Source organism: Sphaerodactylus townsendi, linkage group LG01 (genome assembly GCF_021028975.2).
Source record: "Sphaerodactylus townsendi isolate TG3544 linkage group LG01, MPM_Stown_v2.3, whole genome shotgun sequence".
In the NCBI taxonomy this organism is placed as follows: domain Eukaryota; kingdom Metazoa; phylum Chordata; class Lepidosauria; order Squamata; family Sphaerodactylidae; genus Sphaerodactylus; species Sphaerodactylus townsendi.
The window spans coordinates 46,362,919-46,382,804 of record NC_059425.1 but is presented as its reverse complement, the minus strand read 5'-3'; the positions used below and the strand labels follow the sequence as shown (position 1 = coordinate 46,382,804).

Sequence of the window (19,886 nt, the reverse complement as noted above, 5' to 3'; positions counted from 1 at the left end):
GATATAGAAGAGCCAGTCTGGTGTAGTGGTTAAGGTGTCGGACTAAGTTCAAATCCCCACTTGCACCATGGAAGCTTGCTGGGTGATGTTGGGTCAGTCACATTCCCTTGGCTCTGACTAGGAGACCTTCAAGGAATGCCGGGATCATGATGCAGAGGCAGGCAATGCAGAGGAAGGCAATGGCAACCCACCTCCAAACATCTCTTGCCTTGAAAACCCTATGAGTCACCAGAAGTCATCTATGACTTGACAGCAACCCCCCTTCCCCAAAACAAACCTAGGCCCCTTCCACACACGCAAAATAATGCATTTTCAAACCACTTTCACAACTGTTTGCAAGTGGATTTTGCTATTCCGCACAGCTTCAAAGAGCACTGAAAGCAGTTTGAAAGTGCATTATTCTGCATGTGCGGAATGAGCCCTAGATACAGAATCAGTGAAAGCCAAGTTGAATAATTTCATATGGTTGCAGGGCAGTGACTCACTACTACTGCTGCTGCTGCTGCTGCTGCTACTACTAATTTATATGCTGCCCTCTCCCTGCCAAACCAGGGCAATCTACAACAAGATAAAACATAATCAGTACAATAGTAATGTATAGCTTAAAACACAGAAATGATACATTAAAATAGAAGAGCTGGTTTTTATACCCTGCATTTATCTATCTTTAAGGAGTCTCAAAGCAGCTTACAATCTCCTTCCCTTCCCCTCCCCACAACAGGTACCTTGTGAAGTTGGTGGGGCTGAGAGAGTTTCTGAGAGGACTGTGACTAGCCCAAGATGGCCCAGCAGGCTTCACACATAATAGCGGGAAAACAAGCCCAGTTCTCCAGATTGGAGTCCACCACTCTGTGGAGAGCAATACAACATTTAAAATAGGGCACTTGTTGGTCAGTCAGCCCTAACTGTTGAGGCATTAAATCATAGTCCCAACAAGGTGAGGGAATTGTCATCAATCCAACCTAGAGTTAAAACAGAAAAAGATAGGCTGGAGGGGAAGAGAGTTGGAAAGAAGAAGCAAGTGGGAGGGAGGCACAAAAATCCAGGCCAGAAGCTAGAATATTATAGATGCAAAACTGTTGCTATCATAGACTTGGTGTCTTAGCTTCGGGCAGTCATTAGAACTTCCTTTTCCTATCCCAGAAGTACCATGGCTGCTTGATGAACAGTGAGTTGATGCTTGGTTATGAGGGTTTTGTGGAGAGGAATCAAGCCAAAGGAAGCTAATGATTGATGGAGGGAGAATTTTGCAAGAAACAGTGGATGTTCTGCTAAGAGTACACTGGTTTATGCTGGTTTTTCTGGAGGATCTGCACATGGCTGGCTGTCATATCTGGATTATTATCGCTCTGAAAATAGTTACAAAATTCTTTATTTAATCCTGAATCTGGATCTCTGAGGAACGATGAGAATAATGGCAAACATCATTTCCCCCTTTCAGCAGGGAGTGTTGTCTCCTGTGCCAGAACTGAGGGATTCTACCAGACTTCAAGACTCCTCTTATATTGATGATTGTGCTTTCCAGCAGCTTGCAATGTTTATTCATTCTGTGAGAGATCCTGTCCAGAACAGAGTAACTCTGGTAAGTGTTGTGGTATAGATCAGGGAAGCTTGCATCTGGGGTAGGAGAGGGAGGGGAGGGAAGGGAATGAGGGATGGCATGAAAGGAGAGGGGAATGAGGGAGGGGAAAGGAAGGGAGGGAGGGGTGGTATGCAAGGGAGGGAGAGGGAAGGGGCCCGGCATCTGGACATGGCTCACCCACCCTAGCGGAGGTGAGCGAGGGGAAGGGGTGGCATGCAAAGGAGGGGAGGGAAGGAGGGGTGGCATGCAAAGGAGGGGAGGGAAGGAGGGGGAGGGGGCCCGGCATCTGGACATTGCCCACTCACCCTAGCTGAGGGAGGGGGAGGAGAGGGAGGGGAGGGGTGGCTTTCAAGGCGAGGGTAATGAGGGGAAGGGAGAGAATGAGGGGTGGCATGCAAGAGGAAGGGAATGAGGGAGGGGAGGGAGGGGTGGTATGCAAGGGAGAGGGAGGGGGCCCGGCATCTGGATATGGCCCACCCACCCTAGTGGAGGGGAACGAGGGAGAGGGGTGGCATGCAAGAGGAAGGGAATGAGGGGGGGTGGTATGCAAGGGAGAGGGAGGAGGCCCGGCATCTGGATATGGCCCACCCACCCTAGTGGAGGGGAACGAGGGAGAGGGGTGGCATGCAAGGGAAGGGGAGGGGGTTGGCATGCAAAGGAGGAGAGAGAGGGGGAGGGGGGATCAGATTGTTGATCCTCGGTGACCCTGCTTGGGCAAGTCATTGTTTCTCAACATAGTCAATCTAAAACACTTTGGAGGTAACTGTCTGAGGAGAAAATGTCTATTACTGGTTGGATGGATTAGTGTTCCAAAACTGTGGAGTATCTTGTATAAGGAAACTAATTTGTTCCTTAGTGTTCAGATTTTGAAAATGGCTCCTTCTGAGGTTACAATTACCTAATTTGGAACACAGACTTTAACCCTTCGGGGGTAGAGCGGTTTATCAAATCGAATGAATGAATGAATGAATGAATGAATGAATGAATGAATGAATGAATGAATGAATGAATGAATAAATAAATAAATAAATAACGGCAGGCTTCAATTTGACACAAACATTAAGAACCGGAACCTTGATCTAGGTCACTACTTTTGCAGCATCATAGGCACTGAGGGAGCACAGCACAGGCCTTTTGTGAGAGTCCTTGCTGCTATTTTCTAGTGCTATTTATCCACTATCAGGATAGTTTGAGGGAGAGCGATGTGGGTTAGAGTTTAAGGCTTATTGGGTAAGCTGGAGCAGTGGTGCTGGGTGCATTGTGCAGGTGATGAAGTCATCGGAGCATGGTGGTTTTGCTAAATCCGGTAGTCCTCTATGCAAGCACCGGGTCTGACCCATGTGCTGACATCACATCATGATGTTTACTAGGCAGACTGTGTTTACAAGGTAGCTTGCTGTTACCTTCCCCAGCAAGCTGGGTACTCATTTTAACGCCTTGGAAGCATGGCAGGCTGAGTCAACCTTGAGCCAACTACCTGAAACTGACTTCTGTCGGGGCTGAACTCAGGTCATGAGCAGAGATTTGACTGCAGTACTGCAGCTTACCACTCTGTTCCATGGGACTCAGAGCTGGGGGCATCATCACTTCTTAGGTTCCACTGGCAGTTTTTCATTAGGCAACTTTTTAAGCACTTTGCTTAACTCCATGACTGGTCCAAGTATTTTTTATTGTCCTTTAATTGTTTTGCATTTGACATTATCAAAAGTTACCAGTTGTTGTCTTATCATTTTAAAAACTGATTTTCATCCTTGCTGCTTTGAATCATTTTTGAGAAGTCAGAATATAGACTTTGAAGATACCTACAGCTTGGTATAAATAATCAATTTCAAAGCCTTTATTGGCATTATAAATCAATTAAAATTAACAAAATCAACAAATATTATAATAACAACCCCATCAACAATCAAACATTTAGGGCACTTATTTCTAATGCATTATCTCTTGCAGAAAATTTGCTATTGTTTCATTAAACCCAGCATCTGAGTTATTCAATAATAGGGGGATTTTGAATAGATCAGCAGTTTTGACTTGTAATAATGGAATACAGACAGAATATTTGGCTCTAATCTCTTCAAATTTGGGACAGAGAATGAGAGAATGACATACGTTTTCCACCTGAGCTAAAGAGCGAGAATCAAGTATTTTTGATTTTTCAATCCCCTTATAGCTGCCACTCAGTAATGCTGAGGGCATAATATTGAATCTTGCTAAGAAGGCAAAAGTTCTTCTCTGTGCAGGGATAAATAGTTGGAGCAAGTATCTGGCCATACTCTCTTGTTCAAAAGGGATCAGGTGGCTCAGAGGAGAGCAAGTCTTTCTTGTCTTCATCATTAAAGATTGAAATTCCCAATTTAGGAGGCTGGATTTTAGAGTCTTATAAGCCTCTAAAATAGAGAGAGAGTATAAACAATCTGGAGCCCGATGGCTTCTGTTTTCTTTTCGATTAGAGTAATCCAAGTGGATGATTTAGATTCTTGTAGTAATCGATAAATAAGGCTAGAATGACTTTGATGATGGTGAATTCGGAGCCAAAATTTAAATACTCTCAGCCATGCCATGGTCTCAAAGGTGGTCTGGCCCAGTTCCAAGCAGAGAGCTGCAAATGATACACAGTTAGGGAAACCCATTATATAATTTAAAAAACATAGATTGCACCTTGTTAATGGCAGGTATATGTATATGTATATTGTGATGTATGCTATAGAACTCAAATTAATTCTTTCTGGAACACTGTTGCTCGTGGTTTGACATGTGTATTTTCTTCTCACAGGACCTTAGTAATGGCTCTATGGTAAGAATTACCATTCCTGAAACTGCAACTTCAGAATTAGGTATGATTTGAAATCCAGTAAATAGAATTTGGTTTGTTCTCAGAAGACTACTTGGGTGCCTTAAATGGAGCTCATTCTCAGGAACGATGCCTGTCTGTCTCTTAATTAATGGACAGAACTTGTGAGCAGGCTGCGGAATCCTTGCTGCTTTCTATACTCCCCCCCCCCCTTGTTTCAGCTCCCTCTGCTTATCAGAACCATAGTTAAGTATTATAACATGATTGAAGCTCAGCTAGGCTTCCCTTTATTTCTAAACTTGGGAGTAAATCGGCTTATGAGGCAGCCTGAACTTCCTGTAGGAAGAATAACTTTTGGGGAGGGAGAACTTGATTCCCTAGTTTTCACCCTTAACCTCTTATAGCCCAATCCAAAGGTGGGGAGAAAAGTTGCAATTGGGGACCGATCCGCTGTGCTGCCTCCAAAGAGTTAATTGGCAGCTGAGGAAGGAGAAACCTCTTTCTTTCCTGAAAAAGCCCATAGTGGAAAATGACTTGCGCCGTCTTTTATGATGGCATAAGTCTGTGCTGTTGAAGAAAGGTGTTTCCAGGGCAAAAGTCCTTTGGGAACCTATCTAAGTCAGCTACTTTGGGAATGGCCGCATTTGCGGTGGTGGCCAGCCACTTCAGGGGTCAGCTGCAAGGTTGGGGCACTGTGGCAGCTGGCCACCAAAGTAAGTCCCTCAGCAGCAGTTTTGCCAGTTTGCATGGGGCTGGTAGCATGGGCATTGGCGGAACCCTTCTGCCACTTCCAATGCAGCTTCAGCCTCCTCCCCTCCCACTTTGGATTACACAGTTAGTTGGGAGATCACTGAGGTTACAGTTTCACATTCTAAGACTGGTTAAAATTGTTTAGAAGCAACAAAGTGAATTGAACGACTCACTGACAAAAAAGTTAATTGTTTTTCCTTCTCTCAATAGTTAAAAGATGTTTACAAGGCATTAAGTATATCCTACCCAAAGAAGTGGCAGTACAGATGCTTGTCCGGTGGTATAATGCCTACAATGCACCAGGAGGACCAAGTTATTACTCTGAGTGGAACTTATTTGTCACCTGTCTCATGAACATGATGGGCTACAACACAGATCGATTGGCATGGACCCAGAATGTAAGCAAATGTGCAGCATCACCAGTGAACTTCCAGCTGTTACTCTTAAAGTCATCACTTGAAATAGCAGCAGTTTCCCTACAAGTTCTGACTGTTGATCCACATAGCTTTGGCTGTACAGCAGGCAGACCTTATTGCTAGTAACAATGGAGATCATGTTAGCCTCTATTGAGAAATTTTGGTTTGCCACATCTCTCACCTGGTTAGAATTTGTATGATGTTTGACTGCAGCAGGTAATCCACAGTGCTATCCTAAGGGAAGGGGAACAGATCTTCCAGAGTCTCTTGAAGTCAGTGAATTTAGAAGGGTATAACTTTCTTTAGGATGGCACTGTAAGTTCCCTGGCTTTGCATTCATGACTGGAAATCATTCAAAAAATGGGTACAAACCCACTACAGTTGTGAATTTGGAATTTCTGTTTATGGTACTTGATTATGACATCATTAACTTTTCTTCACGTTGTATTAACTAACTGGAATAACTTTTTATTTTCAGGGTTTGCTATGATTGATAGATGATCTGGGGACTGGATGTGTATTTTGCCAAACAAATTATGGATTGGCAAGAGCCATAATTAAGTTGATGGCATTTATCCATTAGGGCTTCAAAGGTGTGAAGTACATGAGCTGATACATAGCATTTCTCATATTTATATATTATGGATGTGCTAATATACCAAATCTATGGACTTCCAGTACAGAATATGGTGCATGATTTAACCATTATTTGACTGGAATATCAAATTAAAGAGAAGGCCTTAAGACTGAGAAAGGTACCAGAGGATTCAAAGAAGAAATGCTGTCTCCTTCCGCACACGCAAAATAATGCGTTTTCAAACCACTTTCACAACTGTTTGCAAGTGGATTTTGCTATTCCGCACAGCTTCAAAGAGCACTGAAAGCAGTTTGAAAGTGCATTATTCTGCATATGCGGAATGAGCCTCAGATTGGGAAAATCTACAGTCACGTAAAAAAATCCCAAAGTAGAAGGACTGTATAGAGACATTGTTGACTATTTCCACACCAAAGAAATGGCAGATCAGATTCCAGAAGTGCACAAGAAAACAACAATCAAGATAGAAGACATCATTGGGATGAGGGAGATTCCTTTAAGAGACTTACAGAATAAGCATTTCTGGTGGACATTTTAAGAAGAAACCAGATAAGATTTTCGTGGCTTAGATGGGAAGGAGGTTTTTTTTTCACTTACAAGGGAAAACAGCAAAGAATTACGTCAACATTGAGTGCCAACGAGATCTCCCAAGAGAAGTTTAAAAAGACTTTAAAAATGTTCTGTAAGAACAATTAATGATTCAACAACATGGGCTTATTGGAGTCTAATTACAAATAAAGCTAGGAGGGTAAATTCAGTTATAAGGTTAAGAGAAGGGGAGAAGAAAAGGAAAGGTGAATTTATGTTTTTTTAAAAAAACCTTTGACTATGGGAAACTAAGTTAGGAGGATAAGATTTTTTTTTACTTGTAAATTCCTGCAAATCTTAAATTGATAAACTAAAAAAGATTCAGTAAAAAAGAGAAATCTAGGTTGTGCTTGAAGGTTGAATAAACCATGAAGAAATGTGACAGACAAGATTGACAGCAGGGTTTGGGTGGGAAGTCATTTAGTATATATAGTCTTTGTACTATCAACCTGTGTTTTGTAAATAGATTTTATTTTATTTATTTATTTTTCAAATTTTGGTATACCGCCCTATCTCCGAAGGGCTCAGGATTAGGGTGACTGGATGACCTGTGTCTTTCCCCTCTCATGTTAGTTTTGTTATAGATGTTATAAAACCAATAAAAATGATTTAAAAATTATATACCAAATCCACAAAACTGACACATATGAGGTATCTCTGTTTCTTAGAGTTTGAAATGGTTCCCTCTATACTGAAACCATGCAAAACCTTTCTACTGTAACATGATTAAAATCTGGCAGGTCTTCCTTGGGCCAGGTGAATATCTCAGGGCTTGGTGGGCCTAATAGCCCAGTCCAGAGGGCTTTGGTGGCCAGGGATGGCATCCAGAGGACTTCCAGGTGGTGCAGGGAGGCAGCCAAAAAAAAAAAAAAAGGCCACCTGAAGGACCTTCATAGCCCAAAATGGACTTATGCTGGGGCTATGTTGGGGGCATTCTGACTATGCTCCTGGGAACGCTCCTATCCTGCCCCTAACTGCACTGACAGCCATGTTTAAACCCAAGCCCATCAAACTGTATGGCACTGTGCCCTCTTTGCCCCCTCTGCCGGTGCATTTGCCTCTTGCACCAGTGAGGTGAGCACCTGCATCGGTGCAAGTCCATGCCGATTCCCCAAGTCTCTTCACAGGGGTGCCTGGATTGGGCTACTGGACTATGATCTTAAGCTGTCCCTTCATTTATAAAAAGACTTCACCGAAAGCAGCTAGACTTGCCTTTAAATAGGAATCAGGGTGCCTAAATCCCTCTCAAATCCTGGACTGAGCTGTTGACCAAGATTAAGATAATTCATTCCATGGTATTCCTCATTACATTGTATGGATGTGAAAATTGGACAATGAAGAAAGCTGACAGGAAGAAGGTTCATAAATTTGAAATGTGGTGTTGGAGAATGTTTTCATGAATACTGTGAGCTGTGGGTTACCTTGACTTTTTACAGATTTGTTCCCATGATTTGGGTTTTTTAACAAATGGAATTCAGTTATATTTACAATTATTTTCTTTCTTTTCCACTTTAGCTTGATTTTGAAGGGTCTCTATCTCCAGTCATTGCTCCGAAGAAAGCTCGGCCCTCAGAGACAGGATCTGATGAAGTAAGAGGCGAATAAATTAATTAGTGATTCCTGACAGAGTAGAGACTACAAAATCATCTCATTTGGGAGATATTGTTTCTCTAGGCTTGCAGACTGTGGAAAATGGGGAACTGTTACCGATCCTGGAGTCACTGTGGTGGTCTTTAAAGAGCTGAATCACATATATGTGACGAAAGATAAATGTCTAAGGCTAAATGAAAAAAATAAAAACTAAGAAGCTACTGGATCGGGATGGCATTCATCCAAGTATCCTTGAGCAAGTCAAATATGGAGTTACTGAAGTAGGGTACAGAATCTTTAGGTTCTGATGAAGTAGCAGCTGACATCTGAGCGGATTAAGGTTGGCTTATACAGTCCAATGCACTGTGTTATTTTTAATGGCTTTTAAAAAGTAAAATGGTTCATCTTAATATGTATCTTTTAACAACCTTTAAAATCATGTTGAAAAATTCTTTTTTAATTCAGTGGTTTGAATGTTCATTTTCTTTTTTTAAAAAAAAGTAGTACAGTGAATCCACGATAAACAGTTTGTTCTGTTTCTGTAGGATTGGGAATATCTGCTAAATTCAGATTATCATAAACATGTTGAGACTCACCCTTTGGCCAAAGCACTGCAGCTAGATCCACTGGAAGTGAGATTCCCGAAGGACAACCTTTCACCCAGCCACTGCCTGGATTCTTCCACTCTCCTCTTCCCCCACATCCCAGCCATCTTCTGTGTGCTTCATCTCATCTATGAGGAGCTCAAGCTGAATTGCCTGATGGGTGAAGGAATTCGTTCCCTTGTTGTTCTGCTGGTTCAACTGGCACGGTATGCCCTCCCAGAAACTAAACCCAACCGGTTATGTTGTTTGATGATTGGCAAGAGAGTTTGGACTCTGATTTGAAACTAGATCTAATTTCTTTTACAGATTTCATTAAGTAGAATGAGCAGGCGAACGAACTGGACCATCCTCTGTCTAAGGGAAATCATGTTTCCCTTAGCCTTGTTGATATTCTCTAGATTTGGCTAGCTGGTCCATTGTTGTAAGTGATGCTGTCTAATTTTACTGTGAGCATGTTATTGCATTGATAGCTTCTATACCTCCTTGAGAACTTGAGCTGGTAATGCATAGTCTAATACTGGAAATGAGCAGAGAGTACCCACGGCTGAATAGTAGGACGCAGAAGGGCCTAGCTTACTCCCTAGCATCTGCAGGTAAAGAATTTCAAGTGTTAGGGAAGACTCTTTTCTGCTTAAGAACTCCTGCTAGTCAGAGTAGGTATCAGTGAATTACAGGAACCAGGCAGTTGCGTAATAGAGGATACTTGGAGCACATTTTGGTGCTCCAAGAACTTTAATTTTAGGGCTAGTTTATATATTTCCGCTGACTCATGGAGTGTCTGGGTACCAGTGGCTTGGACAGTTTTTTCTTCCCCACAGCAGACCTTTCTTTATAATCATTTGAACTGAAGCATTAAAAACTGGCCAGTCCCTGTCACACTTCATCCTCTTGTTCATACATTTAAGAGTCTAATTATGAATTATATCTTGTCTTATAGGTTTTATCTTTATATGCTTTTCACATATGAGTCCTCTTTTCTAGGGATTTAAAACTGGAAGCTTATCTCGATTACTACTACCGGGACTACCCAGTGCTTGTTAAGGCTTCCAGGCAGACTTGCATAATCGATCCAGGTAAGTTTAAAAGGAATCACTTGAATTCTTGGGGAGGATTATTAATAGGATAATTAAAAGTTCTTGAAGCCTCGCTGCCCATCCATGGCATTGGGTGAATAATTTTGCTTTGCATCCCTTACGGATTAGAGAGAAAGAATTTGGGAGCTTTCTGTATCATATCCAGCAGGTTTTTCTAAGGTGTGGCTGCAGCAACTGACAATGTGCACTAATATCCCGGCAAATTCAAAATCATTGCATCTATCCTGTAATGCAGTGAGCACAATGTGAAGGACCTTCATGTGGCCAAGCATCAGCAACACTGTTTTGTTTTAATTTCTTCAGATTTGGAAAGCAGATCAGTAATGCCTAATTGTCATTATAGACTTTTAGTATCCTTCATCTCTGTTTTCAGGCTGGTAATGCTGAACTCTGTGCGCTGGATTTCTTCAGACACAGTTTGTCCCCTGATAGTACTCCCCCCCCCCCAGTATGCTTGGTGTTGTTGTTTGCTTCCTGCAAGAACATAATGTTGTTAATGTAAATGAAACTGACTGAGACAGGCCCAAGGATCCACCTGTTATTTATTGAGGTTATTTATACCTTGACTTATTGGTTCAAAAACTGCACAAAGTGGCTTTTGCTTCACACAGTATAGTTACAGTTGTGACATCACTCATCCTGTAGCAGGTTCTTATGATGGAAGCAGTGAGGTTCTGCCTCAGCACGCAATTTTTCTGCTGTCTGTCTATGTGTATCACGCATTTCATACTTGTACTACTTCATGTACATGCAGACCTGGCTGTCCCTGGGGACTGCAGGATGCTGCTTGTGTAAAGGCCAGGCCTAGAGTGTCTTAATAATTTGAATTCTATTTTGTCATTTTTACAAATGTTAAAGCAGTTTTAATGTTTTAGAATGAGATGTATTACTGAATTTACTGTGATTAAGCCCAAACAGGTTTCATGCACCATCCTACATTTTTTTCTGCTGAGCCTCCAAGTATCTTTCAGTGGCTAAGCTCATGCCTGAAAGGAGAAAGTGTACCCCCTTATCCTTACTTACCAGGAATCTGTGAAAGGAGCAAGCTAATTGTTCTGGTAGGTACATTCAGGTACTTATTCCTTGTTCATAAATGTGATGGCATCTTGGTGTACTCTGGAGAGTCCAGGTACCTCTGCTTTACTACTGAGCCTAAATCTGCTTCAAATTATACACAGAATCAATAGTTGTCACCACATCCTAATCTGATGTAGGACTTACGGTAATATTAGTAACCCTTTCCAACCTCTCATTCCTTTGAATGTAGCTGAGAGTACCAGAGAAAGTAATGTAGCTGAGAGGACCAGAGAAAGCATGTGGGCCAAGATAAGCTTAGCAGGAACCCCACTGCCCAATCTGAACACAGCATTCATTTGAATGACAAGTTCAATTTATTAATAAAAAACTAGGAACAAAAAAAACCACTAGGAACACCAAAAAAAGGAAATGATTCTGTGTATTGTCGAAAGCTTTCACAGCTGTGTATTGTCGAAGGCTTTCACAGCTAGGATGTTGTGGGTTTTCTGGGTTGGGTTTATCAGATAAGGCACGCATGAGGAAACAGAATCATTTCAAGGATGTTGTGGGTTTTCCCAGTTGTATGGCCGTGTTCCAGTACGGTAGTATTTACTCCTGACGTTTCGCCTGCATCTGTGGCTGGCATCAGATCCTTCAGATCCTCTGAAGATGCCAGCCATAGATGCAGGGGAAACGTCAGGAGAAAATACTACTGGAACACGGCCATACAATCCAGAAAACCCACAACATCCTTGAAATGATTCTGTTCCTGATGTGTGCCTTATCTGATAAAGTGACTCCAGATGACCCATAGCAAAAGGCATATGTTAGCTAGCAATTAGGCTACCTCTTTTCCCTTCCTGGCTGAAGCTGCACCCCAGTTTCCCGGCAACATTGCTTCTGCTGACTTCATAGACTCTCATTTTAAAAGTGTCTCCTCATAAAAATTCAGTAAAGGCTTCCAGTAATTTTCTAATCAAAGTTGCTTTCCCTCTTCAGCTAAGATAAATTGATGGGTTCTTGTTCGTTGTGTCAATGCTAATACCAGATTCCTTTTTTTGTGAGTAGAGTGTTGTGCTGTACATATTTGGTGATGAAAGAGCTGTATCGAACGAAGCTTCAAACTATTTGACTAAGATAACTTCAGGTAACATAACTTTGAAACATGCTGCTTGCTCGCCTTCCTAAGTAAACATGGGAAATGGTTTTCTTTTCATCCCCTCTTTCTCATTGCCTTTCTCTTTTTAGGGCAGCGGAAACAGCAAACTGAACAAGAAGAATATGCGTAGGTTGCGTTTGGAACCTCTTTTGTTACAGGCAATCCAACTACTTTATCCCCAATCCTGTTCTTAGGTTGTGAGGATATAGCAGGTCTGTGTCCAAGCCCTGGAGAATTTTCTTGTCTTGTAGGCTCTCTCTCTCCCCCTCCCCCCTGGAATGGAATTTGGGGAGGCATTTTGGGTTAGCTTGGGGAAGGGGATGTGGAAAACCTGCACGCCTGTAGAAAAGGTGGTCTTCACACAACCCCAGAGGACTCTGAGGAATATTCTTACTTTGCTTGGCTCATCTTGCTCCTTTCTTCACTGGTGCAGTGAACCCACGGATAATATCCTCCTCTGAGCCCCCAAGCTGCCTCCCATCTCCTCTGTCTTGCTCTGTAAAACCAGTAAAGTGTTATGTCAGATGAAGGAAAGGTGGATTTGAACACTGCACTGAGAGGAAGGAGCTTCTTCTCATTAATATTTTCTGGTCTGGACAAGTATACCTGCTGCTGTCATTTTTCTGTCAGACCATGAGTCAGAGGCGTAGCTAGACCAGAGTGTGCCCGGTGCACACTCTGGCTCCCCCCCCACGGCGCCCCCTGCCCCCTTCACGGCGCCCCCCACGTCCTCCCTGAGGCGCCCCCCTGCAGCACCTCACTCCACTTACTTTTAGGAAAGGAGCAGGCCGGAGAAGAAGGCCGGAAGCCTGCCTGCGGTGCCTGGACCTGGTGGGAACTACATTTCCCAGGAGCCCCTGGGAAATGTAGTTCCCACCAGGCCCAGGCAACGCAGGCAGGCTTCTGGCCTGCTCCATTCCTAAAAGAAAGTGGGGTAGTGCACCACGCAGGGGGGCCGCGCGGGGGGGCCGTGTGGAGGGGGGGCGCCAGAAGGGGGAGGGAAGAGGGAGGGGGATTTTTCCGCCCCCCACATGACTAGAAATGGTGTGCCCGGTGCGTCGCGCGCACCCCTGTCCCCTGGTGGCTTCACCACTGCCGTGAGACTTGAGCCCACCCAGGAAATACTTGCAGTGGATATCTATGGAGGATATCCATTGATAGAGTCTAGAGGAGAAATTTTCATCTGTCTCTTGTCCCTCCATTCTGCTCCTGGGGATCCCCCATCCTCCAGGAGCAGCATATCCAGGGGGAAGTGGGGAAGCAAGAAAATCCCTGTTTGCTGTCAGAAATTGTTTCATCAGCCGAATTGTTTGGTGGGACCTATGCCATATCCATTGGTTTCTGAGACATTTCTCTTATCAGCAGCTGCTGGTTGCAATTATTTAGAAGGGAAGAACTCTGTAAATGTGCACAGCCACTCTTGCTGAGAGAAATAGGGTCCAAGGGAAGCCATTACTATGTCATGCAAAGAGCAGCACAAAACGGGGGGGGGGGGGGGCTTATTATCTGTCCTTGTCAAGCAAACTTATATCCTGTCCTTGTCAAGCAACCAGTGAATGAGCCAAGAGTTGGAGGAACACCTAAACTTTTGTGCACCTGTTCTAGCATCATCATACTTGTTCCTTGGCTATCATTGGAAAGCTATTGTTGTAGCTCAAGTGTCAACTCAGGACCTGGGAGACCCAGGTTCGAATTCCTGCTCTACCATATAAGCTTGCAGGTTGACCTTGGATCAGGCACTCTCTGCCTAACATACCTCATAGAGTTGTTTCTTTTGAGAATAAAAATGAGGAGTCCCTATTTAGGAGGCACAGTGGGGTACAAATATATTAATGGTACGTATTCCTGCTGGCTCTTTCTCAGAACCTGACCTCTATCTCCCCTGCTGCCCTGACCATCTTGTGTAAACTGTGAGGAATCCTGACCCTTCAGTGTGCAGCTCTCAGTATGCACCTGGTGCTCAGTAAGCGTAAAGCAATAGCAATAATATGATGTTACTTTTGATTTGCCTTTCTGTTGTGGTGCAGATGCAGTTTGAGGCACAGCACGTCTACCTCCAGCCTTGCTGAAAAATTAGTTATTTGGATGACTAATGTAGGTAAGTTGATCTTGGGATGGGGTGTGGTATGGACCGAAACAAACTCTACTAGCCGAGGTTTTTCAGAGATGGACAATAGTGTTTTTCAGAGAACTGGGGGATGTTAAGCAAGGAGGGTTTACTGTTTGTTGTTTTTATACATGCCACTGGTATCACTGGTAAAACAGATTTTTCAGGGTTTTGTGTTTTAAAAATCCAGCAACAGTATGTGTGGTCATAGGCAAAGACATTTATGTAAATCCTATGGGAAGCAGTGCTGTACACTGATCCCTTTCCATTCTTTTAAAACAGGTTTTGTTTCCACCTTGGTATTCTGCTGCAGGTTTTTGAACTTGCTGCTCAACACACACAGCTCTGTTTTTGTGCAGGCTGACAGTAAGGGTATATGTGTGGTCATTAGCTGGAGCTATGGAAATTTGTATGTGAAATAATTCCACCCTTTCTAACGCTAGGATTCACCTTAGGAGATCTGGAGTCTTTGCCATTTGGAGTTGCTCTCCCCATCAGAGATGCAATATATCACTGCAGGCAGCAGCCTGCCTCTGACTGGCCAGAAGCCGTCTGCCTTCTAATTGGCCGTCAAGATCTGTCCAAGCAAGCTTGTGAAGGGAACTTGCCAAAGTGTAAAGCTGTGAGTATCCAAAGAAAAGGCAGGGAAGATTCTGCAAAATAATCTGTTTAAATGTGATGCCTGCGATGATTCTCCGTAGTTTTAATTTAAAATAAATTAACTTTCCTGGTTTAACAAATAACAGACATCCTTGTGGAAAGAAAAGCGCCCAGTAAAGTTTATGGCTGAATGGGGGTTCAGGCCCTGGTCTTTTCAGTCCAGCCCTTTGGCTGCTATCTTGTAGCCCCGGGCTACAAAAGATGGGGCTGGGACTCATGTGCTTTGCATGCTGAAGGTCCCAAGGTAGTCAATGCAGCATAAGACCTCTGCTGAGACTTTGGAGAGCCAGCAAGATGTAGTGGTTAAGAGCAGGTGGATTCTAATCTGGAGAACCGGGTTTCCCCACTCCTCCACCTGAATGGCAGAGGCTTATCTGGTAAACCAGATGTGTTTCCGCACTCCTACATTCCTGCTGGGTGACCTTGGGCTAGTCACAGTTCTTCAAAACTGTCTCAGCCCCACCTACCTCACAAGGTGTCTGTTCTGGGAAGAGGAAGGGAAAGGAGGTTGTAAGCCACCTTGAGTCTCCTTACAGGAGAGAAAGGTGGGGCATAAATCCAAACGCTGCTTCTTCTTCTTCTGGTCTGAGTTGACCAGATGGACCTGGATAGATGAATGGTCTGACTCACTATAAAGCAGCTTCATGCATACGCCATGCTGCCTGTACAGCAAAGCATAATTCTAGTTGCGCTAGTTATCCTAATGACAATCACAATACAATGACCCTCAAAAAACATTTCATCCTTACAATTTAGGCAAAAGGAAAATGACTTAAACAAAGATGCAATAGATAACCCACACACTTCATGACTGCCTCAGTGTTCATATACTTGCCAAGTCCTTCTAAATTTAAATTTGCTGTTTTTACCTTCCCCTTCCCTTCTCTCCTAAAGACTGACACCCAGGTGCTCTCCTCGGAAGTTCCCTCCACAACCGAGTCAGAAGAGGAGGACGATGGCATGAACGATATGAACCAGGAAGTGATGTCGCTAATCTGGAGTGAAGATCTGAGAGTGCAAGAGGTGCGCAAGCTTCTCCAGAGTGCCCATCCTGTCCGTGTCAATGTTGTTCAGATGCCGGAAGTCAGTGACCATGAATACATAGAAGAAAAAGAAAACCGGTAAGTTCTCTGTGTTCCTGGCAGCTTATTTTTATCAGTGACAGTATACTGGGACAGGATAGGGATTCCCCAGTTTCTCCAACTGGAAGCTCCTCAGGGTGTTAGGATTAGCAACGTTAGCAACAATAAGGAATTTCAGCAGGAAGTACTTTATTAAAGGAAGACTTCCTCTTAAAGAATTCACCATTTGGACTAAATGGTATCTTTGCTGCCTAGCATTTTGAATCATCCACAAACTGTCCATCTGAATGTCTCCTTGCTGATTTTCTGAATCACTCTGGATTAGCTATGATTGGCGTAATGTTTTCCACTCTACATATACAGTTTATTGCATGATTGATATTCCAAATGATCCGCTGAGCCACTTGCTTGGAAGTGTCCTTGGTCAGTTAACGTCTTTAGAAATCATCCTGTGAAGTAAATTGGCTTGCATTTATTTATGTCATTGCATCATCTGCCTTTCTCACTGAGACTTGAGGCAGATCACGCAGTGGAATTGAAATACCATCACCAGGATGGAACGTCCATTAAGCAAGGCAGTTGGTTTTGTATTGCAGAAATCTGAAAACAAGAAGAAATCTTGAAACCAAATAGAAATCTTGACATGGCTGAAGCAAAACTGAAACACAGCATACACATTTAAACCTGGCTGTTTACAATTGTAGGGTTGTTCCTTGATGACTTGTTTGTATGAATGAGTTATCACTGATACAGTACTGTAGATGGGTAAAATGCTACAGATATTTTTTACTGTATTTGTTATCCTTCAAGGTGCTCAGGCTATATACACGGTTCTCCCCCTCTCCACTGTATTCTCATAATAACTCCGTGAGCCTGAGAAATAGTGATTGACCCAAGGCCACCTCAGCAAGCTTCGTGCAGAGCGGGGATTTGAGCCCATACCTTAGTTCAACATTCTAACCATACAACATACACAAAGTTTGTCAGTTTACACATTCCTCTCCCAGTCATTTGTAATAAAGTACAGAGAAATCAAATGTAGGAACGTGCATTCCAGCCCACAGACTTGCAAGATGCCTGTAGATTTTGCATGTTAGACTTTTGAACTACTTGATGCCTTTAGAACACATTCTTTCAGTTACGGCACCTGGTCTTCTCTGTTACTGCTTTTAAATGGAAGGTATCAATCCAGATGTTATGGCTCAGTTCAGACATTATATCAAGCCATGATTTGCACTGAGTTTGGAACCCAAACCAGGATTTGATCTTGCAGCACAAACCAGCACAACCCCAATTCAGAGCTGCTGGTCTGGTTTCATTTTCTAGCCTCTCAGTGCTCAGCTTTGCAAATTCATAAATTCAGTCCTGTTTTCCATAGTTCAGCAACAACTAGAGCAGTGTTTTCCAATCTTTTTGACGTCACGGTACCCTTGACCTCACTCTTCATATCTCACGGTATTCCTGCCATCCTCCCCCCACCTTCCCCACCCAGTTCCCCTGCTTGCCACCCCTCATCTTCCACTCCCAGGGTGAAGGGAAGCACGGGGGGTGGGTGGGGAGTGGGAAGTGTTTCCTGACCTTGCAGCAGGCCCTGCCCCCTGGGTGAGCTCCATATCCTTGCTGGTGCTGGCGGGAGACACCACAAAAGTGAGGGGGGCTGGTAGCATTGCTGTGGTACCCCTGAGACATGCTCATGGCATCCCAGGGTACCACAGAACCCTGGTTGGGAATCGCTGAACTAGAGACAGCTCATGTGCAATTACCATCATTTGTCAGTTCAGATATTGAACCCAACCAAAATTACTTTTCTTATTCTGGCTTGCCAGCAGATCACAAATGGTGGTTTGTCAATTCAGTTGTCATGCCACATTGTAATTGAAGTTTGTTACACAAAATTTGGCTTGCTGTCTGAAGTGCGCAAGTTGTATTTATTTATTTTAAGCAGTTCAGGACTATTTAAAAAAAAATTGCATACAATTAATGTGATTTCCTCCGCCAGGTTGCTGCAGCTGTGCCAGCGGACCATGGTTCTGCCTCTGGGAAGAGGGATGTTCACTTTGTTCTCCCATCACCCAGTTCCAACAGAGCCATTGCCCATTCCCAAGTTGAACCTGACAGGTGAGTGATGCCACATGTAGCAAAGTAGCCAGATGGGCAGCCCAATCTGGGGGCGGGGGAGCAAATGAGCACCCATTCCACCGACGTAAGGGGCTAATGCCCCAATGGAGGAGCAATTTATCTGGTCAGCCAGGCACTATGTGGTTCTGTGGCACACAACCTGGAAGTGTCCTCAGTCACCCAGGCCCGCCAATGCAAAATGCTGTGTTTGCGTGGCTGGGAGCTTTCCGGGGGGTGGGGCTGATTTTAGTTGGCCTCCAGAGCCTGATCAACCCCCGTGCATGGCAGAGCTGCCGGCAAAGCTAGGTCACAATTTTCATGGCATACCCCTATTCTCCCCTGTGGGGGGTGTTACAGTGAGTTTTTTCAACTTTTTTTGGCTTCCTGAGCCACAGAAAAGCCTTTTGGAGAAGGGGTGGTGGTGCTGCTGGAGTGGCGCCATTCCCGTCATTCAGCAGTTCTGGATTGCGCTGTCATTGTAGGGTAAATGCACTAGTGATCAGCAGTGGCAGAAGACTTCAAACTGACTTTTCTAGGGCAGCTGGGGTCTCTCTTCTGGAGTAGGCAGGCTGAAGGCTGCTGTGTTGAACTGAGAGGAGAGGACAGGAGTTAAGAATCTTTGAAGTCACAGTAACAACTGGGATTGGGCATTTGACCAGTCAAAAAAAGATGTGTTCAGACGACCTGACAAACAGTGGTCAAGTATTTTTAAAGCATTAACTCCTTTAAAACAACAACAAAAATTCCTTAGAAAAACCCTTCCAAACATTTTCATGCTTCTGAGACAGATCCAGGAGCTTCTGAGGATTTTTGGAGCAGCTTGTCATGATTGAAAAGCTGTGGCTGTGTATACAGAACATGAAATAGAGCTAATTTGCATTTTTTTTCTTATTTTACACAGTTTATTCTGGGGTTGCAAGCATCATTCCCATATATGTTAAACTGTCTTTTCAACCCTAAAGAGTTTAGAAACCTTTTCAAAATGAAAGTCAGGTGGCTTCATTAAATTTTGCACCGAATACCACTTCCTGAGCTTTTGCTTATCTTTCTCCATGGTAGTAAATGGTGTGAATTATTTCTTTGTGGCATTTTCAGACCAATGAATAATTTTGGGGCCGATTCCCCTGGCATAAAAATGTAACTGATTATTTCGTCCTCCGACACAGGCCGGGCTCCTCCTAGGAATACTACAGTGGATCTTAATAGTGGGAATATAGATGTGCCTCCTAACATGGCTTGTTGGGCAAACTTTCACAATGGTGTCGCCGCTGGGCTGAAGATAGCACCAGCTTCCCAGATAGATTCAGCGTGGATTGTCTACAACAAGCCCAAAAATGCAGAACTGGCCAATGAATATGCGGGCTTCCTTATGGCACTGGGTTTGAATGGCCACCTCACCAAGCTTGCAACGCTCAATATCCATGACTACTTGACAAAGGTGAGGCCTTCATTCAGAATTAGGTGGTAGAGGATGGTTTTCTTTATGCCATTGTGTATGTTACCTTCTCCATAGGAGCAGCAGTGGCGTAGTGGTTAAGAGCAGGTGTACTCTAATCTGGAGGAACCGGGTTTGATTCCCCGCTCTGCCACCTGAGCTGTGGAGACTTATCTGGGGAATTCAGATTAACAACAACAAGCCTTTATTGGCATACAAAACAGGACAAAATTTCAAAGTAAAACAAGATTAAAAAACACAGTTAAAATTACTAATTTCCAGTATAAAATTTGCAAC

The 19,886-nt window shown here is 43.6% G+C and overlaps 1 protein-coding gene across 2 annotated transcripts in view; it reads left to right on the top strand.

Annotated features, from left to right (window-relative positions):
• Nucleotides 1-19,886, top strand: part of ANAPC1 (anaphase promoting complex subunit 1) — a 74,964-nt gene that overhangs the window by 25,961 nt on the left and 29,117 nt on the right. For both annotated transcript variants that reach the window (XM_048482221.1, XM_048482220.1), the window contains exons 15-28: nucleotides 1,442-1,582; nucleotides 4,356-4,416; nucleotides 5,334-5,521; nucleotides 8,238-8,312; nucleotides 8,858-9,123; nucleotides 9,899-9,990; nucleotides 10,921-11,069; nucleotides 12,097-12,175; nucleotides 12,277-12,313; nucleotides 14,215-14,285; nucleotides 14,738-14,916; nucleotides 15,849-16,075; nucleotides 18,036-18,154; nucleotides 19,321-19,592. In XM_048482221.1, the coding sequence (XP_048338178.1) occupies nucleotides 1,442-1,582; nucleotides 4,356-4,416; nucleotides 5,334-5,521; nucleotides 8,238-8,312; nucleotides 8,858-9,123; nucleotides 9,899-9,990; nucleotides 10,921-11,069; nucleotides 12,097-12,175; nucleotides 12,277-12,313; nucleotides 14,215-14,285; nucleotides 14,738-14,916; nucleotides 15,849-16,075; nucleotides 18,036-18,154; nucleotides 19,321-19,592 (1,956 nt within the window). The remainder of the gene's footprint in view (nucleotides 1-1,441; nucleotides 1,583-4,355; nucleotides 4,417-5,333; nucleotides 5,522-8,237; nucleotides 8,313-8,857; nucleotides 9,124-9,898; nucleotides 9,991-10,920; nucleotides 11,070-12,096; nucleotides 12,176-12,276; nucleotides 12,314-14,214; nucleotides 14,286-14,737; nucleotides 14,917-15,848; nucleotides 16,076-18,035; nucleotides 18,155-19,320; nucleotides 19,593-19,886) is intronic.